Source organism: Nicotiana tomentosiformis, chromosome 10, assembly GCF_000390325.3.
Source record: "Nicotiana tomentosiformis chromosome 10, ASM39032v3, whole genome shotgun sequence".
NCBI classification, from domain to species: Eukaryota; Viridiplantae; Streptophyta; class Magnoliopsida; order Solanales; family Solanaceae; genus Nicotiana; species Nicotiana tomentosiformis.
In genome coordinates this window covers 46,207,699-46,229,989 of record NC_090821.1, presented here as the reverse complement: position 1 = coordinate 46,229,989, position 22,291 = coordinate 46,207,699, and the positions used below count along the sequence as shown (strand labels likewise).

At 38.0% G+C, this 22,291-nt stretch overlaps 1 protein-coding gene across 7 annotated transcripts; it reads left to right on the top strand.

Moving 5' to 3' along the window:
* Window positions 1–14,617: 14,617 nt before the first annotated feature.
* LOC104101004 (serine/arginine-rich splicing factor RSZ21A-like) lies at window positions 14,618–20,830 on the top strand. 7 transcript variants are annotated; one of them, XM_009608402.4, is made up of 8 exons: window positions 14,619–14,746; window positions 14,926–15,023; window positions 16,689–16,777; window positions 17,471–17,687; window positions 18,762–18,881; window positions 19,517–19,597; window positions 19,899–20,099; window positions 20,199–20,830. In XM_009608402.4, exons 2-7 carry the CDS (start codon window positions 14,935–14,937, stop codon window positions 19,903–19,905), a joined length of 603 nt encoding a protein of 200 aa, XP_009606697.1. In that variant the 5' UTR covers window positions 14,619–14,746; window positions 14,926–14,934; the 3' UTR covers window positions 19,906–20,099; window positions 20,199–20,830. The 7 variants fall into 7 exon arrangements, with proteins under 7 accessions (XP_009606700.1, XP_009606697.1, XP_009606698.1 ...); XM_009608403.4 differs by having other exon boundaries at window positions 14,692–14,807; XM_009608404.2 differs by lacking the exons at window positions 14,619–14,746; window positions 14,926–15,023 and adding exons at window positions 15,030–15,373; window positions 15,845–15,975.
* The last annotated feature ends 1,461 nt before the right edge of the window (window positions 20,831–22,291 follow it).

Genomic DNA, 22,291 nt, shown 5'->3' with positions numbered 1-22,291 from the left:
TTCCAGGTGAAGCAACATCCTCCGCAAGTTCAGCTAGCATTTCTTTGTAAGCTTCGTCTTCATTTGGTTGTGATTTAGCAAGTCCAAAATTTCTTCTTTCCGACCGGATCCAATCTCTGAAAAGTACTGATTTTTCCAAACTCTCCCTCATAGACGCTTTATAATCACCGAGTTGAAGTCTTGCTTGACTGAAAGCGCTCTCTTATGCCACTGTTGAAGCTTGAATAGCTAAAATATCTCGGGCCATCCTTGAAAGAACCGAAAAGTATTTTTCTTTGTCCTTCCACCATTCCAAAAGATTAAAGGAATCGTTGGGATTTACTTCCTCAATTCCCTGCGACAAATAAACTTCAAGCTCATTTAGTTGTGAAAAATTACTACTACTAGAACCTTGAGAACCCCTAAACCCCGTTCAAGTACTAAGTGCTCTTACTCCCGCAGTTCTTTTAGATGATTGAGAATCAGAAGAAGAATGAGTTGGAACATTTGGTCTAGCATGATTTAATGCAACTTGATAAGTATTAAAAATAATTTGAGCATTTATTCTAATTGAGGCTATTGTTTCCGGAAGTTGAGACAATTCCTCATCTTTAAGTGCTAAACCATTATAAACAGTTTCATACCAAAAATGAGGACCTCCTAATTTCATACAAGGATTTAACAAAGCAGAAACACCATAAATAGGGGGAATAGGGAAAAAATATTTTTTAAACTTTTTTCTCATAGAATCAATAGCAAGTTTATAAATTTCTCCACCCTCTAAAAAATGAGCAAACAAATTTACAAGTTCTGCAATATAAACTAAACAGTTAGAAATAGTAGGATAATATTGCCCAAAAAATTCATTTGTAGCAATATGAAATTTTTCTAAAAAATCTACAAGTATTTTAACATTAGCCTAATCCCCATTTGTAAGGTGCTCATCATCATCACTTACATGTGCATTAAATGTTGAGTTTATGGGGTTTCTATATTCAGATGCAACAACCAAACTTTTATACATGTAATTCTATCTAGTTGGACAGGGTTTATGAACCTTTCTTTCTCTTAGGCCAAATTCATCGCATCTTTTAAAATATTCTCTAAGTCTACTTCTACGGTTTGAATAAAAAGCCAGTTAAGAGCCATTTTAACCTTTTCAATTTCAATATTTAAAATTCTCATACCATCACCCACAATTAAATGATAAATATGACAAATACATCTAACATGAAAAATATCACTAAATGTAGGATTTAGCGTAGTGGTAAGCAAGGCTATAGCATTTGTGTTACTGGTAGCATTATCCATTGAAATTGACATTATTTTTATCACTAATGCAAAAATATCTACAAATATCTGTAACTGTGCTAGCAATAAACTGCCCTGTGTGACGTGAATTAATTATTCTATAAAAAATAATGCGCCTTTGCATTATCCAATCCTCATCAATCCAATGACTGGTAACAGTAAGGTAATCACAGTCGTTACCACTTCTACCAATATTAGTTGTAATAGCAACACGACAATTTATATGAGTAAATAAATAGTGCAAATATTGTTCATATTCATGTTTATATTTATAAATATCGCTCTTTACGGTTGTGCGAGAAAAAACCTTTATAAGTAGGATTAAAAAAATTTCTAATATAATGCACAAAGTTAGGGTCAGAAGGAAAACTATAGGGTAAACACATAACAGTTATCATTTTTGCCAATTCTTCTCGATCTTTTTTTGGATCATAATATAAAATACCACCGGTAACAGTGTTAATTCCTGGTTGAAATTGATTTGAACCGGTACTAGAGTCAACCTGACTAGGAGTAGGTAGACTTTTCCCCTCGGCCAAAGCTTTCAGACGAAGATATCTCACTCTATCTTGAGGGTGTTTCATTATGTGTCTAGCCAAAGTTCCCGTCCCCCCTTCCCCTCCCTCGATCCAAAATATTTAAAAACTAATTCCGTGCCACAAGTTTTACACTTAGCCTTATTTTCTGGAATTAGTTGAGTAAAAAGTGGCCAAACGGGAGATGTTTCCGTCTGTTTGCTAGGTTGTCTAGAAAAAGTAGGGGTAGTAACAGGAGTATCAAATGGGGCATCATTTGGATTAGCAGGGTTATCACTAGTTGTGTAATGACCCAACCAGTCATTTTAACTTTTAGAACCCTGTTCCCTAAAATAAAACTTTCTGTAGGTGCTTGTAATGATTTATGACTTGCGGGGATGGTTGGTTCGGGATTTGGAAGTGTTTGAGGTGAAACCGGAACACTTGGTTCCTTAAGTTGGCCTTAAAGTGCTAAGTTTGACTTCGGTCAACATTTTGAGAAAACGACCCCGTAATAGAATTTTGATGATTCCAACAGCTCCGTATGGTGATTTTGGACTTAGGAGCGTGATCATAATTTTATTTGGAAGTCCGTAGTGAAATTAGGCTTGAAATGGCTAAAATAGGAATTTAAAGTTTGAAAGTTTGACCAAGGAGTTGACCTTTTGATATCGGAGTCGGAATCCAATTCCGAAAATTTTCGTAGCTCCGTTATGTAATTTATGACTTGTGTGTAAAATTTGAGGTCAATCGGAGTTGATTTGATAAGTTCCGACATTGAATGTAGAAGTTGAAAACTCTTAGTTTCATTAAGCTTGAATTGGGGTATGATTCATGGTTTAAGCATTGTTTGATGTGATTTAGAGGTTCGACTAAGTTCGTATGATGTTTTAGGACTTGTTGGTATATTTGGTTGAGGTCCCGAGGGCCTCGGGTGAGTTTCGGATGGTTAACGGATCAAAAGTTGGATTTAAAAAGCTACTGCAATTTTCTCTTCTGCTGCATTTTCTGGGCTGATATCGAGCCTCAGATCGAGTCCCAGATATCGAGCCCACGATCGAGGCCTGAGTCGAAGCCAGGGACGAGGCTCAGTATCGAAGCCTCGATCGAAGGCAAGACTCGAGGGCATGATCGAAGATAAGACAATCGACGGCCCAACCTCGATACCCTGATCGAGGCCATGACCGAGGTCCAGGCTCGAGCCTGTGATCGAAGGTAAGGCTCGATGGCATGATCGAAGGTGAGGCTCGAGGGATAGGATCGAAACTCAAGATCGAGGGTCACAATCTTAGACTCAAGCTCGATGCCATGATCGAGGCTATGATCGAAGGACCGGACTCGATGCCATGATCGAGGCCATGATCCGAGGTCCCGGCTCGATCCTGTGATCGAAGTCACGATCGAGGCCTGATCGAGGGCCATGATCGAAGCCTGATCGAGGCCCTGTTCGAGGCCCAGTTCCGAAGTGCTGGGCAGTGTTATAAAAACAGAGGACATTCGTCCCATTTGCCATTTTTGGCGAACTTGAGCTTGAGCAGAGGCGACTTTTGGCAGATTTTCAAGAGAAAAATATTGGGGTAAGTAATTCTAACTTGGATTTGGCCTATGAACATAAATATATCATTGTTTTCACAATTTAATTAGTGTTTTGAGATTTAAATTTGGAAAAATTTAGAAATCTCATAGAAACGAAATTTTGAGATTTCGGTATCGATTCGGAGTCGGATTTGAGTGAAATTGGTATGGTTGGACTCGTAATTGAATGGGTTGTCGGATTTCATAACTTTTGCCGGATTCCGAGATGTGGGCCCCACGGACAAATTTTTAATTAATTTCGGGATTTTTATTAAAATGTAGTATTTCCTTATAGAATTTATTTCCTATAATTTTTAGTGATTGTATCGAATTATTTTGGCTAGATTCAAACCAGACAGAGTTGGATAATCGTGGAAAAGGCAAAATTGTGGATTAAATTGGAGCAAGACGAAGTAAGTCTCTTGTCTAATCTTATGAGGGGGAAATTACCTCATAAGTGATTAAAAATTAAATAATTATTGCTAATTGTGGGGGGCTACGTACGCACGTGGTGACGAGAGTCTGTGCGTAGCTACTATTAATGCTAAAGTCCGGGTAGTTTAGGACTCAAAGCATGCCTTACTTGTGTAAATTGTATTCTTTGATTTATTTATATTAATTGATATCTATATGAATATATTGTTAATTGTTAGATAAAGATATTAAAGGATGGAAATCTCATAGGCTTGATTGTCTGTTTAAATCAATTAATTGTTAAAAGAGATTGTTCTCCTCCCAAATTCACCTTATAATGAATATTCCGGAGGCACATAAGAAAATGTCCTCCTTTCTTGTGGAGCGGGGCGAACGCCTCGGCAGGATAGATGCATCTATGGATCGCGCTACATGTCCCTCGGCAGTGTACACGATACTCTGGATCGGGTCGTACGTCCTCAGCAGAAATCGTGCTTAATAATAATAATTACACGATACTTTAATAATTTATTTCAGCTTGTAAAGCTAAGTAATAAATTGAAAAATTCTTGAAATTTAATGAATTTTTATTCTTGCTTGTTTAGGAATTAATTGTTACTCTTGTAAATGAGATTTAATTGATAAATTAGAATTTATTTGAATTGAAGGAATTTAATTAATATATTGAGAATTGTTACATTTGAAGGAGTTTGATTATTTTCGCTGATTAAATAAATTATTTGTAAATTCTGTAAATCATGCTGATTTGAATATTCTAATTTTATTTCGATTATTGTTGAACCATAGTGAGTGTCAAAGTCGGCCATCTCGTCTCTACCACTTCGAGATTAGGCTTGATACTTACTGGGTACACGTTGTTTACGTACTCATACTACACTTGCTGCACTTTTTTTGTGCAGGATCTGAGACAGGTACTAGTGGAGGACCTATCATCACATACCCACGTCATCCCGAGGCATAGTGGTGAGCTGCCTTTCTGAGCCGTTCTGTAGCTACCAGTGTCTCTTCTGATATTTATATTCTGTCTATTTCATTTCAGACAGTATTTGGAGTTTTGTATAATCTACTAGATGCTCATGCACTTGTGACACCGGGTCTTGGCACACACATTGGTAGAAATTGATATTTTATTATTTTCTTGGAATAAAAGTTTAACCAATGTACGTTTGACTTATTAGTTGGCTTGCCTAGCTGTAGTGTTGGACGCCATCACGACCTATAGGTAAAATTGGGTCATGACAACATGGTATCAGAGCACTAGGTTCACGTAGGTCTCACAAGTTATGAGCAGACCTAATAGAGTCTTGCGGATCGGTACGGAGACGTCTGTACTTATCTTCGAGAGGCTATATAGTGTTAGGAAACTACCTTTCTTCATATTCCATCGTGCAATTGATGTAGTACTAAATATCCTTCTCTTATTCTCTCACAGATGGTGAGAACACGCTCTAATGAGATTCCAGACCAGGGAAGAGCTACTCCCCCAGTTGCTAGAGGACAAGGCAGAGGCCGAGGGAGGGCCCCAGCCCGTGGTAGAGGGCGAGGACGTCCCAGGACTATTCCGGTTATGCCGCCACTGAATCCAGCAGAAAATCCCATTATTGAGGAGCAGGGTGAGGTACCTGTGGCAGAGCCAGCTCCGGTGGACTTCATATCTGCACCGGGATTTCAGGATGTCATGGGTCGTATGCTGCGATTCATGGACAATATGACTCAGGCTGGTTTATTTCCAGCAGACCCAGCCACATCTTAGGCAGGCGGGGGAGCACAGACCCCTACTGCGCAGGCTCATAGACAGGCAGCTGCTGTATATCAGACCCAGGGTGCACTACCCGTGGGTGGAGTCCAGCCAGTGGCAGCAGCTACACCTGAGCCCAGGCCAGCTGTAGCCGCCGATCCTCAGAAACTATTGGACAGATGGACTAGACTACATCCTCCTGTCTTCGGGGGTGAGCGACATGAGGATCCACAGGATTTCATAAATCGTTGCAAGGAAAGACTGTACAACATGAGGATATTGGAATCCCATGGGGATTGATTTTGCTACTTTTCAGTTAGAGGGTAAAGCTCGTAGATGGTGGCTGTCTTATGCTCTTGGCAAACCAGCAGATTCTCCTCCCATGACTTGGGACAGGTTCACCCGTATCTTCTTGGACAGGTATATTCCACCCTCCCATAGGGAAGAGTTACGGTTTCAGTTTGAGCAGCTCCAGCAGGGTCAGATGTCAGTGACTGATTATGAGGCGAGGTTTTCTGAATTATCTCGCCATGCACTAATGATACTCCCTACTGAGGCGGAGAGAGTGCGAAAGTTTATAGCCGGTTTATATACTGGTATTCAGGCTACTATGGCTCGAGAGGTTGAGATGGGTACTTCTTATGAGCGAGTTGTGGAGATAGCCCGGAGGATTTAGGGTGTACGTCAGCGGAGCCGAGAGCAGATTATGAGAGATAAGCGGTTCAGGTACTCTGGAGAGTTCAGAGGTGCTCCGTCCGGGGGCAGAGGTCAGTTCGTGAGGGGACAGTCCAGCAGACCCCCATATCCAGCACCACCACCTCCTCGAGGTGCTCCAGTGCGACCTTATCTCAATGCTATCCCAAAGAGTTCTTACCGCCCACCAGCTATTCAGGGTCCTCCCAGTGGGTATTCAGGTCCCCAAGGCCAGACTCTTAGTTAGCAACCCATTGCACCGAAGAGTTGTTATGAGTGCGGGGATCCCAGTCACATGCGGAGGTTTTGCCCCAGGCTTCGGGGTAGTCCAGTACAGTAGGGTCAGCAGAGCTCAGCACAGCCTTTCATTCGCAGACCGATGCACAGTAAGAGAGGACAGTTCAGATTTTGGAGGATATGCTCAGGGCATGTGTGATTGACTTTGGAGGTCAGTGGGATCGTTTCCTGCCTTTGGCCGAGTTTGCTTATAATAACAGTTACCAATCCAGCATCGAGATGGCTCCATTTGAGGCTTTATATGGTCGGCGATATCGTTCACCTATCGGATGGTTTGAGCCAGGTGAGGCTAAGTTATATGGTACTGATTTGGTAAGGGATGCCTTAGAAAAGGTAAAGTTGATTCAGGAGCGACTTCGTACAGCACAGTCCAGACAAAAGAGTTACGCGGATCAGAAAGCGCGTGATATATCATTTATGGTAGGTGAAAAAGTTCTCTTGAAGGTTTCGCCGATGAAGGGAATTATGAGATTCGGGAAGAAGGGCAAGTTGAGCCCAAGGTTTATAGGCCCATTTAAGGTGTTGAAACGAGTTGGGGAGGTTGCTTATGAGCTTGCCTTGCCTCCCAGCCTATCGGGAGTTCATCCAGTTTTTCACGTATCTATGCTCCGGAAGTATCATGCCGACCTATCACATGTGTTAGACTTCAGCACAGTTCAGCTAGATGATAGCTTGGGTTATGAAGAGGAGCTAATTGCCATTATTGATAAACAGGTTCGCCAGTTGAGGTCCAAGAGGATTTCTGCAATAAAAGTCCAGTGGAGGGGCCAACCAGTCGAGGAAGCGACTTGGGAGGCCGAGGAAAACATGCAGAGCAGATATCCAGACTTATTCAGCACTCCAGGTATAATTCTAAACCCGTTTGAGGACGAACGTTTGTTTAAGAGGTGGAGAATGTAATGACCCAACCAGTCATTTTAACTTTTAGAACCCCGTTCCCTAAAATAAAACTTTCTGTAGGTGCTTGTAATGATTTATGACTTGCGGGGATGGTTGGTTCGGGATTTGGAAGTGTTTGAGGTGAAACCGGAACACTTGGTTCCTTAAGTTGGCCTTAAAGTGCTAAGTTTGACTTCGGTCAACATTTTGAGAAAACGACCCCGGAATAGAATTTTGATGATTCCAACAGCTCTGTATGGTGATTTTGGACTTAGGAGCGTGATCGGAATTTTATTTGGAAGTCCGTAGTAAAATTAGGCTTGAAATGGCTAAAATAGGAATTTAAAGTTTGAAAGTTTGACCGGGGAGTTGACCTTTTGATATCGGAGTCGAAATCCAATTCCGAAAATTTTCGTAGCTCCGTTATGTAATTTATGACTTGTGTGTAAAATTTGAGGTTAATCGGAGTTGATTTGATAAGTTCCGACATTGAATGTAGAAGTTGAAAACTCTTAGTTTCATTAAGCTTAAATTGGGGTATGATTCATGGTTTAAGCGTTGTTTGATGTGATTTAGAGGTTCGACTAAGTTCGTATGATATTTTAGGACTTGTTGGTATATTTGGTTGAGGTCCCGAGGGCCTCGGGTAAGTTTCGGATGGTTAACGGATCAAAAGTTGGATTTAAAAAGCTGCTGCAATTTTCTCTTCTGCTGCATTTTCTGGGCTGATATCGAGCCTCAGATCGAGCCCCAGATATCGAGCCCACGATCGAGGCCTGAGTCGAAGCCAGGGACGAGGCTCAGTATCGAAGCCTCGATCGAAGGCAAGACTCGAGGGCATGATCGAAGATAAGACGATCGACGGCCCAACCTCGATACCCTGATCGAGGCCATGACCGAGGTCCAGGCTCGAGCCTGTGATCGAAGGCATGATCGAAGGTAAGGCTCGATGGCATGATCGAAGGTGAGGCTCGAGGGATAGGATCGAAACCCAAGATCGAGGGTCACAATCTTAGACTCAAGCTCGATGCCATGATCGAGGCTATGATCGAAGAACCGGACTTGATGCCATGATCGAGGCCATGATCCGAGGTCCCGGCTCGATCCTGTGATCGAAGCCTGATCGAGGCCCTGTTCGAGGCCCAGTTCCGAAGTGCTGGGCAGTGTTATAAAAACAGAGGACATTCGTCCCATTTGCCATTTTTGGCGAACTTGAGCTTGAGCAGAGGCGACTTTTGGCAGATTTTCAAGGGAAAAATATTGGGGTAAGTGATTCTAACTTGGATTTGGCCTATAAACATAAATATATCATTGTTTTCACAATTTAATTAGTATTTTGAGATTTAAATTTGAAAAAATTTAGAAATCTCATAGAAACGAAATTTTGAGATTTCGGTATCGATTCGGAGTCGGATTTGAGTGAAATTGGTATGGTTGGACTCGTAATTGAATGGGTTGTCGGATTTCATAACTTTTGCCGGATTCCGAGATGTGGGCCCCACGGACAAATTTTTAATTAATTTCGGGATTTTTATTAAAATGTAGTATTTCCTTATAGAATTTATTTCCTATAATTTTTAGTAATTGTATCGAATTATTTTGGCTAGATTCAAACCAGACAGAGTTGGATAATCGTGGAAAAGACAAAATTATGGATTAAATTGGAGCAAGACGAGGTAAGTCTCTTGTCTAATCTTGTGAGGGGAAAATTACCTCATAGGTGATTAAAAATTAAATAATTATTGCTAATTGTGGGGGGCTACATACGCACGTGGTGACGAGAGTCTGTGCGTAGCTACTATTAATGCTAAAGTCCGGGTAGTTTAGGACTCAAAGCATGCCTTACTTGTGTAAATTTTATTCTTTGATTTATTTATATTAATTGATATCTATATGAATATATTGTTAATTGTTAGATAAAGATATTAAAGGATGGAAATCTCATAGGCTTGATTGTCTGTTTAAATCAATTAATTGTTAAAAGAGATTGTTCTCCTCCCAAATTCACCTTATAATGAATATACTCTCTTTCCGGAGGCACATAAGAAAATATCCTCCTTTCTTGTGGAGCGGGCCGAACGCCTCGGCATGATAGATACATCTACGGATCGCGCTGCACGTCCCTCGGCAGTATACACGACATTCTGGATCGGGCCGTACGTACTCAGCAGAAATCGTGCTTAATAATAATAATTACACGATACTTTAATAATTTATTTCAGCTTGTGAAGCTAAGTAATAAATTGAAAAATTCTTGGAATTAAATGAATTATTATTCTTACTTGTTTAGGAATTAATTGTTACTCTTGTAAATGAGATTTAATTGATAAATTGGAATTTATTTGAATTGAAGGAATTTAATTAATATATTGAGAATTGTTACATTTGAAGGAATTTGATTATTTTCGCTGATTAAATAAATTATTTGTAAATTCTGTAAATCATGCTGATTTGAATATTCTAATTTTATTTCGATTATTGTTGACCCATAGTGAGTGTCAAAGTCGGTCATCTCGTCTCTACCACTTCGAGATTAGGCTTGATACTTACTGGGTACACGTTGTTTACGTACTCATACTATACTTGCTGTATTTTTTTTGTGCAGGATCTGAAACAGGTACTAGTGGAGGACCTATCATCACATACCCACGTCATCCCGAGGCATAGTGGTGAGCTGCCTTTCTGAGCCGTTCTGCAGCTACCAGTGTCTCTTCTGATATTTATATTCTGTCTATTTCATTTCAGACAGTATTTGGAGTTTTGTATAATCTACTAGATGCTCATGCACTTGTGACACCAGGTCTTGGCACACACATTGGTAGAAATTGGTATTTTATTATTTTCTTGGAATAAAAGTTTAACCAATGTACGTTTGACTTATTAGTTGGCTTGCCTAGCTGTAGTGTTGGGCGCCATCACGACCTATAGGTGAAATTGGGTCGTGACAAGTTGGGTTAACATCAGGAGCAGGACTAGTTGGTGTATCATCATCCGGTTGAGTTTTATCAAAATCTATTTCCTCGTCATCATTTTTATCAATAGTTGGATTAGAATAAAGAGCATTCATTAATTCATGGTCTAATTGTTCACCAACTCTAATATTATGGCAAAATTGACTTTCAGTAAATTGTAATAAACTATTATCGCTATCAAGAATAGCAGGTGTAGGACGTATATGGAGTTTGGTTCGGGGAGCCCGGGGTAGTGGAGGAGGAACAGATTGAGCACTAGATTCGTCACTCTTGGATTTTCCCTTACTTTTACCAAAATTTTTTTTTAAGGAAGCCATCTTAATTAATAAAGTAATAGAAAATAAATAAAATAAATAAAATTATATTATTAAAACTTAAGAGTTGGAACGAGTTTACCGAATTGACGAACAACTTGTTGAAAATTGATTATCGTTGAAGACTTCAATTCACCAACTTCACAATTGTTCCACAAATTGTAACAATAAAGTAAGCAATAATAGCAATTATAGAAGAAAATTAGAGAGAGATTATGATAGATTGATGATTTTGTAAGAAAAAAATGAAAGAATGATGGGGTATTTATAGTTGAAAATAGGGAAAAACTATAATTATAAAAAATTTGGGATTAAAACAAAGTTGGGGGGGGGGGAGGGGGGCTGTTAAATAGCCAACGACTATTTTTGACAGCCCAACGGCTATATATTTTTTTTAATTTTTTTTTTTTTAAAAAAAATAGCCGTTGGGACCGTTTGGTCCGGTCCCGGGCCCTGGCGGGCTAAATGGTCCCGGGCCTGACGGGCCCAAATCATAGGACCGGCCCACAAGACCGGCCCAGGTCCACTAAAACCGGGCCAAACGATCCTGGTCCGTTTGGCCCGCGGTCCCGGTCCGGTCTCGACCCACTTGCCACCCTTATGTTTCAATTGGGAGGCATTTATTTGCCAATCAACAATGCTGGATATATCATAATTATATACAAAAATTCTATTTTGAATATCAAAAGCATTAAGCGATAATCTCATTATAATTACTGTCAATCTACTTTTATTCTATATTCTTTGATTTTTTATTTGGTTCCTATTGGCAATATTTAGTTAGTTGGAACCTGTATGATCATTATTATAGGTATTTTTTATTTTTGATTTTGAATGATTTTCTTGAGCTTTTAATGATAGTCGTAATGTATAAAATGAAGAGTATTATTTGCAGTCATCAATCTGGTGGCAAATAGTTGTGAATCGCCAGAAATTTACATGTAGAGCTTTGAGTATTTTTCTTTTGGGGTTTTTTCATGCGGCATATTTAGGGATTGAAGTATTTCTGAATGAGAATTTCAGCCTATTGATTTGTAGTGATTCTAAATGAGAATTTTAGTTTATTGATTTGTAGTGAGTATATGTTAAACTCGATTAAAATATTCCATGTTTGTAGGATTATCATCTGGTGGCTAATAGTTTGAATGGCTAAAAATTTACAGGTAGAGAATTCATATATTTTTCTTTTGAGTTCTTTTTGTTTTTACATGTGATGTATTTAGGGGTAATACTTAGAAACAAGTACATATAGATTCTGTGCCTATTCTAAAATCGCAAGCTCTCTAATTTGATCGAGGGAGATATATGGGTTTTGTTCTTGTGCATTTGAAGTATGATTTCTAAGCTTTCAAGTTTTTATTTTTAAGACTTTGTGTATTCCTTTTCTAGCTATCTATTTGATAAAAAAGACTCAAAAGACTGTTCTTCCCTTTATTTTAGTGCTGGTGTTTTTGATTTATTTGAAGAAACTTCTTTTAAGAACAATTGAAAAAACAAATTATTTTGTTGTGATGTACTATAACTTAAGAAGTTTTTTCAGTTGAGTGTTATTATTTTATGGTACTTATAAATTTTATTATAAAGGTGATTTTGTTGCTTCCGCGTCATACATTGAAACTTGTATTTGTTTATCATGCCTGGAATTATTATGTTCACTGTCTTTTAAACTTTACTTTAAAGGCATTTCTCTTGCTTCCATATTAGACACAGAAACTTGTACTCCTATTGCTCATCATTGGAATTATTCTTCCCATAATCAACAATGAAGAATGTTATGCTTGGGATATTGAGTGTATTTATTTTTTGTGCGAGCTTTTCTAGCCTTTTTTTTTTGGTGAGCTTTTAAAAGCATATTGTTTCTGAAGATCAAAATCATGAGAAATCTTTAAAGTGATGGCCTATGTATAATTACCGGGTACTTATTTTGGAATTCTTTGCAAAACCTCATAATCACTATAATCCTATGTAATTTGTATAATTTCTTATGCATTTGGTGATTTGTTTTATCCTATGATTGTTGTTGTGATACTAATATTGTTTCATTTTTGTCATTTTGTCATTTTTTTTTTTTTTTTTTTTTAGCCGAGGGTCTTTCGGAAACAGCCTCTCTACTCCTTCGGGGTAGGAGTAAGGTCTGCGTATACACTACCCTCCCCACACCCAATTAGTAGGATTTTACTGGGTTGTTGTTGTTGTTGGTGGTGGTGGTGATTTGTTTTGTTTTTTCGTCCCTGATGTGAGCAAAATCAGGTTTATATGCTTTAGGTATCAAATTTGTGAAAACTGACGTATGATTTTATTTTCGATTTAGCATATCATTATGGATAACTGATTATAAGAATTAAGAGTTTACAGAATATAGAATTCTGCAGGAAAAAGGAGGAATAATTAGGTTGGGCATGATTTTGGTCGATAAGAAGAAGGAAACATAAGTATTTTTTATGTTTCTTCTTTCTTTATGTCTACAAATTTATAGAAGCATTTAACAAATTCACATTTTTTTTATAATAGTGCGAAGCGCAAACAAATTCATAATTTAAAATTAACAAGTGTCAAGCATCCATGTATATAATTGAGGAGATGGTGAGAAAGTGTAAGGAAGGGAAGTTGGGTGCCCTTCTCCTTTCCCTTCCTATTAGACTCGAATTTACTAGTAAATATAAATTAGACATTTTATATAACTATACACATATTTTACATGCACTATACATTTAGGTTAATTAGTATAAGCAGTTGGATAAACTGCTATTTAAGTTAACTCCTTGGGGAAGTGCACAAACACCCGATTTTGAGGCTGCTGTTTAAGCTATACTCGAAGTTGATTTTTTTTGTTTGTTTGTAAGTTTACTCACTTCGAAACACACTTCAGAATTGGCATGTGATTGTTTTAAAATTTGCATATGAAGTTATAAATTTGGAGTTCAGAATCAAATATGAAATTAATCGTTTCAAAGTGCAACTTCAGAATCGGATCTGAAGTTCTTATCATTTCAAAGTGCAACTTCAAAATTCGGGGATTTGAAGTTCTTATCACTTCAAAGTGCAACTTCAGAATTGAATATGAAGTTTAGCTCTTCTTCTCCGTCTCACGTTTTGCACTTTAAACTAGTCATGGATCTCCAGAAAACCACCAAAAACAGCCATTACGTTATTAATTCTTAAACCTCCAAAAGAGAAAGCTTTTCAAAAACTTGATCAAATCTTTATTAAGAAACTGATGAGATTTGCTTGAGATGATTCTTAGCGGGCGTTTAGACATAAGAATTGTAAAATTTCCCAAAAAAGTAAAATTTTTTAATGAAAATGGTATTTGAAAATTAGAATTGTGTTTGGACATGAATGTAATTTTGGGTTGTTTTTGAATTTTTGTGAGTGATCTATGTGAAAATTTTGAAAAACAGCTTTTTGAAGTGTTTCAAATTTTTGAAAAATTCTAAAATTTACCTTCAAGTGAAAATTAAAAATTTTATGCCAAACACTGATTTCGAAAAAAATGAATTTTTTTCGAAAAAAAGTGAAAAAAATTCTTATGTCCAAAGGGGCTCTTAATTTGATGAAACCATGTTGTTTCCTCAAGATTTAGCTCAATCGAAGCGCGAAAGAAGAAAGGGAAGAAATGACGTTTGATGAGGCTTGGGCAAAAGAATAAAGAGAGAGAATGCTGCAATCGATCTGCCTCAAAGGGTTTTTGAAATTCTGAAGTTCTTTTAGAATTGAACACGAGTAGTAAAAGTGGGCATAGATTAAATGAGAGCAGCCTAATAGGTTGTCCCGTAAATGTTTTCCTATTACCATGGGCCTCATACCCAAACAGAAAAGATGTTCAGTAAACTGGGCTGTAATACATTTCCAGCCTCACTTAAATGGAGGCCCAACAAAAACATCTCCATGTCACACTCCTTTCTTCTTCTTTAAAAAAGCAAAAAGGGACTCTCTAGAAGTCTCTATTCAGCACCACTCTTTCCCTCCAACACGTGTCCTCTTTTCAAAAGCTCGTCGCCATTGATAGAGCTCACAAAAACGCTTGATAGTCTCCCGGTGAATTCCTTATTTCTCTTCTCCTTTTTTCACCCATCATTTCAGCATATTAAAACCCTAGGTTTTTTATCAACTAGTTTCTTTCAATTTTTTTCCTCTTCTTTCAAACGTGGTTTTATGCATTTTTTTTAAAATTCGAAAGATGTTATTTTGAACTGTTTTGTTTTTTGAATTTTCAGGATAGAGCAATGTCGAGGGTTTACGTTGGTAATTTGAATCCTCGGGTAACTGAGAGAGACCTTGAGGATGAGTTTCGTATCTACGGCGTTCTTCGAAGGTAAATTTTTCAATATATTTTTTAGATGGAATTAGGTTTTAAAGTTTCGCGTTCAATTTAGCAGTTCATCTTTCGTTGGATCGTCCAAGTGGTATTTTTTGGAAGAAAATGAAGGATCTTTTGGGGTAAATTATTTTTTGTAGTTATTATAAGCTCATGTTTTGTTGTTTTTCTTGTTTGTTTAAATAACGACGGTGCCTGGACGGGCCAACTTGCAAGCACCTCCACTATTTCATCAAAGTTTAACAGATGGGGAGAAATCACCTGACTTCTTTGCCTCTGTTGACAATCGAACTTTGGTCTCTCATGGTCTTCATATCAGCTTCATCGACCCCTAGGCCACATTCTTGGTATTGTTTTCTCGTGTTTCTCTTTTTTGGAGTTGGTTTTGAATTAGCTCAAAAAAGAAATTCAATTCAAGATATTCTCAACACAAAATAATAATAATAATAATAATAATAATAATAATAATAATAATAATAATAATAATAATAATATTATTATTATTATTATTATTATTATTATTATTATTATTATTATTATTATTATTATTATTATTTTACCTTCATGAAATTGAGACTGGGTTTAGAAATTGAAGTGGAACTTGAAATCTGAAGCATCGTGAGAGGATGAGGGAGGTTGCTCTAGTAGTAGAGATTGAAATCTGAAGCATCGTATTTGTTACTCACTTTGTTCCATTTTATGTGGCAATATGATCATTTGGGGAGTCAAAGAGATTCTTCGTTGACCATCATTTTTCAAGTACTTTTTAAAAATGTTCTGAATTATTAACTATTGTGACTATAGTAATTTTTATGCAGTTTCCAAATATGTGAAGTTTATTTCAAACAACTTGAAGGATTTATGTCCGACTTCACACCGAAAATTAAGTACTTTGACCCTTGTGCCCTGGAGCCGCCACATAAAATGGAATGGAGGAAGTATGTTTTAGGTATATAAATCAGTCTTTGAGTGTTAAGTGGAGCACCTCAATTAGTTTCTATATTTGGGAAGCTTTATTTGGCGGGTGAATTTTGCCTCATACTACTTCGATTATGTTTTGTCACATGTCTCTTTTACTGCTTTAAATGTCCTATGTATGGATTACACATTGTGTGAAGATGTTGTCGGAACTCGCAGAAGTTAAACGACTTAAGATGTTGAGCTCCACCTCCCTGAAGGAACAAATCTCAAAACAGAAGCTAGTGGCTTCAGCAATCTGCATTAGTTCTTTGTTCTAGTCCATGAATGACTACTTGGACTAGGTGGTGGTTTAAAAGGTCTTTTACCCTAATGAACTTATCATAAAAAAAAAGAAGAAGAAGCTCTTTTCCCTAATGTGATGCATGTAGTTTTATACCTATCTGACTTTATGAAAATAGCTTATACTGTCTGATGCACAATCCTATGCCTATACCACCTAAATGTGTTGCAATAGCTACTGCATTTTCTATCATTGTTTTTACATCCCTTTTTTTGAGTTACTTCTTTTTGCCTAAAGTTTCATAGTATATCTTGTTTTCTTCTCATATTCCATAAGACCAATAACAAAGATTGCATTTTTGGGCCTCTCTGTTGTCTGTTTCGGCCCTCTTTATATGTCTGTCATTTTGGGTGTGATATTATTGTTTTGCACATAATTAAAGTGTTATTAATTTGTTGCAGTGTTTGGGTTGCAAGACGACCGCCAGGTTATGCATTCATTGAGTTCGACGATCGTAGGGATGCTCTAGATGCTATTCACGAGCTAGATGGTATGAACCGAGTGTAGTGCACCATACATCAATAGCTAGCTGAGTATGGTGATTGTAGTTGACCCTTTTTTAGTAATAATAACATGCAGGTTCAGGTTATCAGTATAACTTTCCCTTTTGGTTCTTATCTTTTCTATGAGAAGACTGTAGCATGCCCCTTTATGGTCCACAACTGATATCTTATGTTGAACTTCGTTTTACCAGGCTTTCCTTCAAGTAATGATATGGTTAGCGTAGTTTAAAAATGTAGATCTTGCTAATTATCACCAGTTTCATTCTGTCTAGTGCGTGTTTTCGTAGAACGATTCATTTTTGTTTTGGCGTACCTCGTACTTCTGGACTTTTCCTTTGTGATGTAATTCTTGCCTGCCTTCTAAGTTGTGTGTCTTCTCGTAATAATCTCTTAAGAAACGTCCAATGGAATAGATAGTGATCATACAATAACTACTGCTGAACATTCAGATGAAATATTACTTGAGTGTGTTGTAGCTTTGTTCACAATGTGTGTTACTAATCTGAAAAAGAAGTCCAGCGGAACAAAATCTGCTGACCTTTCAGTTTTAATAATAGATGAGTGTGATACAAGTTCATTCAGAAAACTTCTTGCCTGTAAGACTTTATTTTTATCTCTTCTTGGATAGTAACTGTGCTACATGCATCCCTGGCGAACCTTTGGGGAAATCTGTATAACAGGGAAAAATGGTTGGCGTGTGGAGCTCTCACACAATTCGAGCGGTCGTGGTGGAGGCCGTGGTGGTCGTGGAGGTGATGATACGAAATGTTATCAGTGTGGTGAGCCAGGTCATTTTGCTCGAGAGTGCCGCTTGCGCATTGGTTCACGAGGACTTGGAAGTGGGCGACGTCGAAGTCCTAGTCCTCGATATCGTAGAAGTCCCAGTTATGGGAGAAGGTCTCTCTCTCTCTCTTTCATTAATTTTAATCAAATGGGGCTTATCTCCTAGTTTATGTGCAATGTACTGATGCACCTTATTTAATGAACTCACGTTGCGAGCTTCTTGAACTCTAGTTTTATGCTACTTGACTGTGAAGAAGAAAATATTTCATTTGTCATAGAACCTTGTCAGAGCCATGCAAGTTAGGGTGATGTTACACTACAAAATAATGCCTACATAATCATCCTTCTGGTGGGTTTTTTTGTCTCGCTAGGAATATGATGACAGATATAATATCGCAGCTATGTCAGTGCTTTCACTTGGTATATGACATAAGAAATATATGTGAACACTTGGCTGTTTATAGCCTTCTTTTTCTTTTTCCTCTTTGCAAATTAGGCCACTCTTTAATTTACTTTTTGTACATTCTATTCATTACCTAAATGGTAACACATAGAGGTCCGAGGAGAGTGGATTTGTCTACTTCCTGGTCTCCAACTTAGCCAGTTGCATTATGAACTATATGCATCCTATATATCATGGTTCTCGATGGTCGTGTTGTTGCAGCTACAGAGATATTATTTGGATATATACAATTTTAGTTTTTCTCGAGGACTGATGTTGTCTTTTACTTTAGTTATCTTTACTATTTTTGTTGTCAATACTTTTCTTTTCTTCAGTATTTTCATCTTAGCTTTTTTACTCTTGTACTTAACAAACCTGTTTGGAAAACCCTTTTCTTGAGCCAAGGGTCTATTGGAAACCACCTCTCTGCCGCACACAAGTTAGGGGTAAGGTCTGCGTACATCCCACCCTCCCTGACCCCACTTGTGGGATCACACTGGGTATGTTGTGGTTTAGTTTTCTTGAGTACTTCTATCTGATGGGCTTCATAATATCAAAAGGTGGTGCTTCATCATCTTAGTTGATGGCCTATAACCTGGGTGGCATTGACAAGTTCTATTTTAGTATTGTTTTACTTCTGAATAAGTCACTTGGTTTTGAATTCAGAGTAGAGTTATTGTACTTGTCCATATACAATTTACTTCGAAATTTTGCATTTTGAGGAACATTGTGATGTGGCTTTGCAGGAGTTATAGCCCTCTTGGAAAACCTCCTCGAGGTCGCAGCCTATCTCCTCGTCGTGGACGCAGCTACAGCAGGTCACCCCCCAATCGCCGCGGCCGCTATGTGTCACCTTATGCCAATGGGTAACTAATTGATGAACATATTTATGGCATACGCATTTACTGGGGCAATTCTTGAGTTTCTCCTTAAAACTGATAGCCTGTGTGGCCAAGCTGCAAAAATCAGCTTATTTTGAGAAGTGTTTTTTCTCAAAAGTGCTTTATTTTTAAAAGTAGAAGCAGTTTGTGTTTGGCTAATTTTTTTGAAAAACACTTCTGAACAACAAATTAGTGTTTGACTAAGCTTTTAAAAACTGCTTCTAAGTATATTTTTCTCAAAAGTGCTTTTCAAAAAAGTGCTTTTGGAGAGAATCTACTTTTTTCTGCTTCTCCAAAACTGCTTCTGCTTCTCCTCAAAAGTATTTTTTTCTCTTCTAAAAGCTTGGCTAAACACTTCAACTTTGGAAAAAAACACTTTTTTGAAAAAAAAGAAGAAGTGCTTTTGGCTTGGAGAAGCTCGGCCAAACAGGCTATCAGTCTGAAACAATCTTTAGGTAGAAGTCTGAAACAATCTTTAGGTGGAAATTTTCTATAAAACTTTCCAAGGCCTCCATGTTAATTTTGTGGGTTTGGAATTGAATGAGAGCATTAGATCTGCTGCTTTTTTCTGGAAGCCCCTGCAGCAACAGACCCTTATTGACTATCTTTTGCTTGAACAGTTTATCACCTCGTCGTGGCCGTGGCAGCTATAGCAGATCCCCAGCATATCGCCGTCATCGTGATTCTCCTTATGCAAAAGGGTATGTTTGTTCTGCTGCCACCTAGTGGTTTCATCATGAAGCTAGCTTTTTCTTCCATTACTGCCTATCAAAGCAGAGTTGAGTATCTTATCACTTTTTGGGGGTTTGGGGGGTAGGGGTGGGGGGGTGGGTGGGTATTAGGGCTTCAAATAAAGCACATTAAGAAATAATATTATTCCACTTTGTGCTTCTCAATTTCGCATGAGCAGTGCTTCCTTGTATTGTTAAAGTTATCACCTTTTATTTTGCAATTTCTTTGCACAATACTCATACGGGCACTTGGAATTGATGTTTCGTGCAGAGCTTGATGCTGGTCTGAGCAGGAAATACAACTGAGGCTCTTCGTTTGTAGTCTGATAGGCTTGTCAAAAGAGTAGCATTATGTAGTTTGTTTCTGTGATAAATGGTGTGTTCGAACTGGATTATGGGAGGCTTCTGCTCTCTATAGCCACCTCCAGACTTCATTCTTGTGACGGCTTCCTTAGTTCAGCAAACTTTGGAGGTCTCTTTTATTCTTCATTATTGTTTAATGTTTGCGCTTAATTGCTTTGACTACTTGCTTTGACTACTATCATAAAGTCACTTTTCGTAAAATATCTAGGTTTCCTTCTTTGAGGTATGATTTCCAGCTGAGACTGCATCATTTTGCCACATGCTTCTTTTGTTGACATTGTTTAGCACCAGTGCTTCTCTACATTAAATCATCATCTTCGAGTTTTTCCTACCGAAAACTGCAAAATGGCCAAGCGGCTCCTTCTGCAACAAAGCTTTTTTAGGTAGGTAAAGTTTTTTGCTTTTCTGTGCGCCGGGGGACAATGATAGCTGTCTGCTGCCTTCAATCTTCATTTGCCAGCTCAAACTGCTCCAAAGTCAACAAAGTTTCTCTCTCTCATCTGCTTCTCTTCCCACTGGTAGACTACAAAAGGTTGCTGCACTTCAATTTTCGTTTTCCAGCTTGGACCGTATTCTTCTTCGTTAATCAGATAGTGTGGCAGCACATTTCTTCTGGAGGAAATTTGTTACCTTCATTAATGGGACTTCCATGTGGTGGCTCGGAGAAGGAAAGTTACCTTTGTTTCCATGTTCTGCATTTTATGCCTCCTGACTTTGTAGTCGAGAAATGTAGTCGCAGGGCATGTACATACCTCTTTGATATGTCATGTTATTAACTTGGCCTTGATATGTAGTTGGACCTTTAATACCGCGTTATAAATTCAATGTTGCATGTGCAAATGTCAAGGTTGTAACAGTTGCCACTTGTAACGACCCGGCCGGTCGTTTTGAGTATTATAATCTCGTTGTCCATTTATTGCTCAAATTGTTAATTATAGTGGCTTGCCGGGGTAATTGGTTTGGGTCCGGTGAGGTTTGGAAATAATTTGGAACGCTTAGTTCCAAGGTTTAGAATTTAAATTGAAAAGGTTGATCGGATATTGACTTAGGTGTAATGATCCCAGAGAAATATTTGCTAAGGAAATTAAGGTTTGATGGTGCCGAGGTAGATCAATTAGTACAAATATTATTGAATGTTCTCGCGGCGAGCAAGCTCGCTGCGACTCGGGTCTTTTGGGTTGACCAATGCACCGATGTGTAAAGGAAAATTATGCGGCCGGTATGCGGACCGCATACCTGTTATGCGATCGCATAACTGCGTCTGAGCTTCTATTCTTTCTAATTTTTGACCCGACCCAACTTCGATTTATAGCTTTTGAAGCTCATTTTTGAGCCAAAATTTGATATTTTAGAGAGGTGAGAGCATTTTAGAGAGATAAAGTGAAGACTTAGTGATTTATCCATCAATTTTTGTTCAAGGTTTGAAGATTTCACAAGGATCTTGCTAGGGCTTCAAAGAGGTAAGAATTTCTTTCTCTAATTCTTCAATTTCGGGTTTGGAGTAAAGATGGGTGATTAATAGTATGATTCTTGGGTGTAGAGTATCATATAAACATACCAATAAGGTTGTGGAAAGATTGTTAAGTTCCAATAGGTAAGGATTGGGTTGAAAATGGTAGAAATCTTCAAACTTTAATTGACGATTTGAGGGTCGAGTTGGTGTCGGATTTTGGTGAAATTTATATGGTTGGACTCGTGGTTGGATGGGCGTTCATATTTTGTAACTTTTGTCGGATTCCGAGACGTGGGCCCTACGGGCAATTTTTGAGTTAATTTCGGATTTTATTGGAAAAATTAGTATTTTCTTATGGAATTAATTACAATAGTTTGTATTGACTGATTCGAATTAATTGTGGCTAGATACGAGGCTTTCGGAGATCAATTCTCGTGGTAAGGGCATAGCGGAATAAATAATTATACGGGTTGAGGTAAGTAACAATTATAAATCTGGCCCTGAGGGTATGAAACTCCGAATTTTATGTCATATATTTATTTTAGAGGTGACGCACATGTTAGGTGACGGGCGTGTGGGTGTGCACCGAAGGGATTGTGACTTGGTCCGTCCCGTGAAACTGTAAAGTTGAATAACCTGTTGTTAGCTATAAGCTCTCTTTGTGTTGAAGAAATTTGACTGTAAATCATGTTAAAAATTATGCTTAGGCTATGTGGTAGTACTGTTGGGACCCACAGAGGTCACGAACTTGTTGAATTATTTGCTAGTTGCTATCTTGTGCTCAGTCTTGATTTTACTAGCGAATCATACCTCAGTCTTTCTTGATATTTGTTGATGCACTATGTTAT